Source organism: Phasianus colchicus, chromosome 2 (genome assembly GCF_987193195.1).
Source record: "Phasianus colchicus chromosome 2, bPhaCol1.hap1.1, whole genome shotgun sequence".
NCBI classification, from domain to species: Eukaryota; Metazoa; Chordata; class Aves; order Galliformes; family Phasianidae; genus Phasianus; species Phasianus colchicus.
This window is the reverse complement of record NC_143437.1, coordinates 25,750,820-25,757,834: the sequence shown is the minus strand read 5'-3', so window position 1 is coordinate 25,757,834 and position 7,015 is coordinate 25,750,820. Positions and strand designations below refer to the sequence as shown.

At 60.3% G+C, this 7,015-nt stretch overlaps 1 protein-coding gene across 1 annotated transcript; it reads left to right on the top strand.

Annotated features, from left to right (window-relative positions):
• Positions 1–2,172: 2,172 nt before the first annotated feature.
• On the top strand, positions 2,173–5,999 carry SIX2 (SIX homeobox 2). Its single transcript, XM_090135171.1, has 2 exons — positions 2,173–2,872; positions 4,953–5,999. The coding sequence occupies exons 1-2, from the start codon at positions 2,313–2,315 to the stop codon at positions 5,254–5,256; spliced, it is 864 nt and encodes a 287-aa protein (XP_089991297.1). The 5' UTR covers positions 2,173–2,312; the 3' UTR covers positions 5,257–5,999.
• Positions 6,000–7,015: the final 1,016 nt, after the last annotated feature.

Sequence of the window (7,015 nt, the reverse complement as noted above, 5' to 3'; positions counted from 1 at the left end):
GGTCGGGCTAGGAGCTCCCCTCGCAGTGCGTGCTCGGAGGAGCGCTCCGAGAGAATCGATTCTCCCGCCCCGCCAGCGCCTCTGCGGCCGCAGCTGCGAGCAATTCTATGCCGGGTAGGGAGTGCGGAGATCAGGTCGCGTTCGCTTACGAACGAGCACATTTTAAGCCCTACTGAAGTCGGCCGGCGCTGAGACCCGGACCGCTTTTTCTCTATGGGGTGCGGAGGGAGACCCGTGAGAGAGGGCAATACTGAGCCGCCACTGACACTCCCGAATTCGTTTGAAACGAATTTGCACTGCGTCTCCCCCATGCCCTGCAGAGGCGGCCTCCCTCAGCTCCGCGTCCCGGGCCGAGCCTTACACAGTTTTGCACAGCAACCCCCGGGAGCGTCTCGGGCAGGTAGGAGGGCGTGCGGCTTCCAAAGCGGAGCTCACCCAAGCGAACCCAGCCACACAGCGTCCCGGATGCGGTGGGGCTGGAGGATTCCGACTCGCTCCCCCACCCCTCACCTCCTGTCTCCCCCCCGCCGCCCTTCACACTGGGGCGGCTCCGGGCCGGCAGCCGCCAGGAGTGTCCGGGCCGCGCCGCCGCCGCCCGCCCTCGTCTCCCCGGGGGAGCAGCTGTGCCCGGCCCGGCTTCTGCCGCGGGGGTTCGACTGCGGGGATGGGAGCCCGCTGCCTGCTGCCTCGTCAGCCCCTAGAGCTCTGGGGTGCAGCCGGGCGGTGTCAAAAAGATTTCGTGTCGGGAACCCACAGCTGCAGACAGCTCTCCAGTTGGTGTTGTAAATGGCGTAGAGCTTGGTTTCGTTATTCTTATCGTTCTTTCCCCACAACTGAAGCATTAAGGAGCGTGAGAAGCGTCCTACTTTTGGGGTCGAGGGGTTCCTTTCGAGTGCGCGAAGCTGGGACTTCCAGTTACCGTCCGACCGAGAGGTCCACAGACACCTCGGGGACCCTTGCTTGGCCGCTCCACTCCCGTTCGGCCCGCACAAGCTCATCCGCGTTCGCTGCGTGCCCCGAGAGCGACTGGAAGAGGCAAAAGTTTTCCCCTCCCCGCACAGGCACTGAACTAAAATTGCCGTGCGTGGGGCATGCGTGGACGATGGGAAACAGCTCCGCTACGGGAAGAACTTCTAACTTTTCCCCGTGCCCCTGGGTGAAAATATCCCGGCACGCTGCTAAAAACGAAGCAGAAATAAAAGCTCGGCGGCCGAAAAGGCTCACCTAGCGGGGCTGCAGTCATCTAGGCTGTGCTCCGCCACGGCCATGCCTGACCGGGGCCCGGCGAGCAGGTAGTGCCGGCCTGTGACGGTACTCCGGTGGTGAACAGGGTCCCTATTGTACCCTAGAGGTCCCTTCCCCGTAAAGCCCATTGCGACAGTTGTCGCTGTGCGTCTGAAAGGGTGTTAAGTGCATTTAGAAAGAAACTTTCAGATGGGCCCGCCCGGCTGTTCCTCCCCAGCGCAGCCGCAGGGGCCGAACAGAGCCCGGGCTGCGGAGCCCCGACGGCGGCTCAGCGCTCCCCACTGCCCGCTCCCGACGGGCGCCCGCAGCGCCAATCCCGGCGGCAGTTTCTTCCTCGCCAGCCAATATCTCAGCTCGCGGGGCCGCCTCGGAGTGGATCTGAGCAATCTGTCAACCCAGCCGGGGAGCCACCTCAAAACAGATCGGGTTACCCCTGATTGACAGCGTCACCATGGCAAATAATTTGACTAAAACTATTGTCTTCTCCTGGCAGTCCTCGGGTCAGATAACCGGACCAATCACAGCGCGGATAATCACTTTTCATGCCAGCTTAGAATAATATTATTAAAAAAAAAGGGGGGGGGAAGAGAGAGAGAGAGAGAGAGAAAGAAAGGGGGGAAAACTCCGAGAGGGAGAGGAGAGAGGGAGCGGGACTTTACCGCTATATTATGTGGGATCTTTCGGCGGAGGGGGGTGGGGGGGAAGCAGGGAGATCCCAAACCGGCGGCCGAGGGGGGTGGGGGTGGGAGAGCCGCGGCCGCTACGAGCGCTGCAGATAGGAGACAAAAGAGGCACAAAGTTACTCTCGCAACTCGGACTTACAAAAAGGAGGCGGCCGGGGAAAAGCCTTCCGTGTTCGGGCTCCGCGACTCCGGCACCGCTCCTCAGCAGCTCCCCGCGCCCCGCTCCGGGGCCGGGCCCCGCCGATGGCCGCGGTCCCCCGCGCCGGACCGTGAGTCCCGCCGGGCCCCGCCGGGCGCCACTGCCCCGGGGCCGGCCCCGCATGCCGGCTGCTGCCCGCCGCCCCACCGAGCGGCCGTAGGGTGCGCGGCGGGGCAGGGCTCACAATGTCGATGCTCCCGACTTTTGGCTTCACCCAAGAGCAAGTGGCTTGCGTCTGCGAGGTGCTCCAGCAAGGCGGCAACATCGAGCGGCTGGGGCGGTTCCTCTGGTCCCTCCCTGCGTGCGAGCACCTCCACAAAAACGAGAGCGTCCTGAAGGCCAAGGCCGTGGTGGCCTTCCATCGGGGCAACTTCCGAGAGCTCTACAAGATCCTGGAGAGCCACCAGTTCTCGGCGCACAACCACCCCAAGCTGCAGCAGCTCTGGCTCAAGGCGCACTACATCGAGGCGGAGAAGCTGCGGGGGCGACCCCTAGGGGCGGTGGGCAAGTACCGGGTGCGCCGCAAGTTCCCGCTGCCCCGCTCCATCTGGGACGGCGAGGAGACCAGCTACTGCTTCAAGGAGAAGAGCCGCAGCGTCCTCCGCGAGTGGTACGCGCACAATCCCTACCCGTCCCCCCGTGAGAAGCGGGAGCTGGCCGAGGCCACCGGCCTCACCACCACGCAGGTCAGCAACTGGTTCAAGAACCGCCGGCAGCGGGACCGAGCGGCCGAGGCCAAGGAAAGGTACGGCTCACCCCGCGCCCGCGTTCCCCGTCCCGGGGATGCCGCCCCGCGCTGCGAGGGCCGCCCAAGAGGCGTAGCGGTGTCGGCGGGGCCCGCGCGGCTTCCCCCATCCCGGCTGCGCTTTCGCCGGGACGGCCTCGACGAGGCCCGGCCAGGAGGCGAGAGCTCCGGGAGTAGCGCCGTGCGGCAGCCGTCGGAGCGCGTCCCTGTGGGCGGCCCGGGGTTACGGGACGGCGGAGCCGAGCGGCTCCGAAGCCCGAAGGAAAAGGGGCGGCCCGCAGATTGCTGCCGGCTCCCTGCGCGAGGCAGAGGCCGAAGGGAGCGATCTCTTTCCGTGCTCGTTACGTTGTAGTTTGTATTCGCTTCCCGGCGAGGTGCTCATGGATTCGTACTTAGATATAGATATAACTGTAACGATCGTAGTTCGGACGCTGTGATTTTCCCGTTAAATGTATCGGGGGGATCATCCGCTGCCGGGGGAAGGTTAACGCCTATGTACTCGGGTATTCGGGATTTCCCCAGCCGTTCCCGTGCCCCGGGACGGCGGCTCTCGGGGGAGAACAAAACGTCTTCTGACTGTGCTGTGCCCCCTCTCAGCTCACCCGCACGGTCTGACCGCGCGATGGTGGACGGCTCAGAAGTCGCCCGTGGGTCCGGGCCTCGGGGACCTCTTTCCACGCGTCCACCCAACGCCGCTCGGGAATGGCTGCGCCGGGCTGCTCCGTGCGTCTCCACAGACAGCGCCGGGGCTTTAATTTTCTCCCACATCCCCGTAAGCGTTGGTTTTACAACATGTCAGAGATCCCATTTATTGCTGACAGCAGGGACTCACCTTCGAATATCCAAAGGAAAAAAGGAAATGAAGATTACACTTAGTCCATTCCTTTGTTTTTGTTTTTGTTTTTTTCTTTTTCTTTTTTCTTTTTTCTTTTTTTCCAAAGGAATCAAGTTTTAAAAGTCTCCAGAGACAAATAAGAATTTTTGACATTGAAAAATACGCTCCACCTAATATTACCCTCCGGGCGCTGGGAAAAATGGGATTGCCATTCACTCGAGCGACTTGTTCGAACAGAGTTCTCTTTTCTATTTTTATTTTTCTGGCATAAAGTGTCTCAGCCCCATCCCGCGGCCCTCAGCGAACAGCCAATGCCGGTGCGATGCTCCCGAGGAAACCCTCCGGGCTCGGGCCCTCCGCACGCAGCGCGTTGTTGCTCCCACAGAGGCTCCTAAATACTCTAGAAATGCCTTTAGGATTTCAGGCAGAGCTGTGTCTGCAGGGACTACGTCTGAAAGTTGTGTTAGACTTGACAGGACGGTCACTTCCAACCCCATCTTACCCCTCTTATTTCGGGGAAGAAAAAAAAAAATAGAAAAACATATTTCTAAGGGGCTTGGCAAGCCTCCAGCCATTTCTCGGTGTTTTCCCGGGTGCTAAATCCAGACACAGCCCGCGCCCCACGAACGGCAGCCTCAGGTAGGCGGCCCCCGGACCGGCTCCCCCCGCCCGCAACGGGGCCCCGCGCTGAGCCCTCTGACGCTGGGAGCGGCCGCCTCGGGGGGGACGGGAGAGCTCGGAGAGAGGCGAGAGAGCTGTGGGCTCTGCCTGAGCTTCCTTATTGGGCGATGTTTTGAGGTTTAAGCTTAGAACGAGGGGGGGAAATGTCCGCTTACTTCAGCAAAAGGAAGGATTTAACGCGGAACACCACTCGGCCTTCCCGCGGGAAGCCGCAGCCGAGTTCCAGTTCAGCTCGGAGAGCAGTTGTAAAGTCAAACTGCCCTTTTTTTTTTTTCTTTGCCTTCTTCTTCCCCTCCCTTTCTTCCCCACTTGCTCCCTCCCCGCGCCGTGTATCTCTTTGCGATGGACGGGCGCAGAAAATATCATTCGGGCTCAGTACCACTCCGCAGGGCGAGCGGCAGCCCCGAGCGACACGCCCGAAGGCCCTCAGACCTTTGCGACGGATGCTGAGGCCCCGAAGGTCCGCAGTTTGTAAACGCGCCGCTCCGCACCTCCCGGCCGCCTCCCCGGTCCCGCTCCCGCGGTGCCACCCGGTGACTTCCCTCCCTTTTGTGTTTCCTCTAGGGAAAACAACGAGAATTCCAACTCCAACAGCCACAACCCGCTCTCGGCGTCAATGAACGGGAATAAGACAGTTTTGGGGAGCTCGGAGGACGAGAAGACGCCGTCAGGGACCCCGGACCACACCTCCTCCAGCCCCGCGTTGCTGCTCGGCTCCAACCCGGGGCTGCAGCCCCTGCACGGCCTGGGCCACCCGCAGGGCCCCAGCGCCATCCCCGTGCCCAGCGCCGACCCCATGCACCACCACAGCTTGCAGGACTCCATCCTCAACCCCATGTCATCCAACCTGGTCGATCTGGGCTCTTAAAACCGCGTACACGCTCCCTCCTTCGCACCTCCTTTACTCTCTCTTTTTCTCTCTCGATTTTTTTTTTTTTTTTTTTTCCTCCTTTATTTTTCCCTCTTAATCTTACCAGAGACTGTAAGCGATGACAAAACCCTCAGCGGCAGAGCCGTGCCGCGCCCCCCGGCTGCTGTCCGGGCCCCGTGGGCAATAGCACTGTGAGAAGCCCCGGGGAGAGCTCGGAGCGGTGGGACAGGGCCGGGGCTGCCCCTCCGGGCCGCACCGCAGCTCCTCACGACTTTCTCGGTTCAGTCACCTACCGGCGCGCTCCGTGCGCGTTAGAGGAACGCGGTGGTTTTGGGGGGGAAGGGGGCTGGGAAGGAATCCCGGTTGGAATCCCGCATCGCTCCCGTTATCCTATTGTAGCTATGTATCCGCGGCAGGTGTACGATGTACAATCGCAACTAAGAATACAAAAGTTGTAGTCAAGTTATAGCAGCAACACGCACTAGGCAGACTCTGTAACCTTCTTGTAGCTGACGCTATGCAAAGAGGCGGCTGCTTCAGCCTCAGCCGTGTGGTGCTTTCGCCATTTGCAGGGTGGGAAGGAGGGGAGGCCCGGCCCGGTTCGGGCAGGGAAGAAGGATTGCTGCTCAAGTTTAGACCTAACCGACAGTATCAACCGCAAGTCACTCGACCTTAGTTTTGTTTATTGTTTATATTATGTGAATACATTCTTTGGAAGATATTTCTGCTTTTATTTTATAATAAAATTTAGAAATTTAACCAGACGTGCGGCTGCTTCACTCGCCCGAGGGATGCTCCGGCCTCAGCCGACCTGCGGGGCACGCCCTCGTCGCCCCGCCGCGACGGCACGGACGCACGGACCGGGAACATCGGGGCCGCTCCGTCCTTCGGTCCGTCCCGTGGCGGTGACGCAGTGCGAACTGTGGGAGAGGAAGGCGAGGGGACAGGGAAGGGAATGCGATGGGGGCAGAGGGGAGTGCCTGGGTCAGCCCCCTCGGGGCATTTGCCACCTGCTCCCCAGCGGAGCGTGGCCGGACCCTGCCCCGCTGCCGCACTGCCGCTCTGCAAACGCCTCTTCAGCGCCTGTGGGGGTGGTGCTGGAAACGGGAATGCGCCATTCTTTTCTTTCTCTGTCTCTTGGTTTTTTTTTAGGCTGCCCGCGATTTTGCTTCGTTCTAAGCCAAGGGCTTTCTTTCAGTGCTGGATAGATCTGAACACCCAGTAAGGAGTGTCGCGTGATCCATCCCTGGCCCGGAGCCTCACTGCACTTCGCCCAGGGGCTTCACATCTGCTACCAAACCTTTGAGCACAAATATGTCACGTTTGAAATATTCTTCAGAGACTGCCAGCGTTCTTAGGCAGTTTTTGGTGGGCTGTTGTTCTTCTTTTATTATTTTTTCCCCACTTTAAATGAATTTCTTGCGAAAAATAAACCGAGAAAACGATATGGCTTCAAGCGGTATAGAAATATGTGTGGATCAGCAGACGCCGTGCCCAGGTTGCAGACGTTGGCTGAAATTACAGTGAGACGTAGTTTCGTGTGGGCAATGTCCTAATTTGACATAATTGGGGCCTGGCTTAGCGCCTCAGCACGTGTGGGTGTCCGCTATAGGCACGTTTCTTGGGGGCCTCTGCAAAGCCTCCAGAAGCAAAGGTATGAATGGGTATCGGCCACAGAACAGCCCTCTCCTGGCAGTGGTTATAGGTCCAGGACCCCGTTATGGGGCTGCAGCAGGGCCAGCAAGGGGCTGTGGCA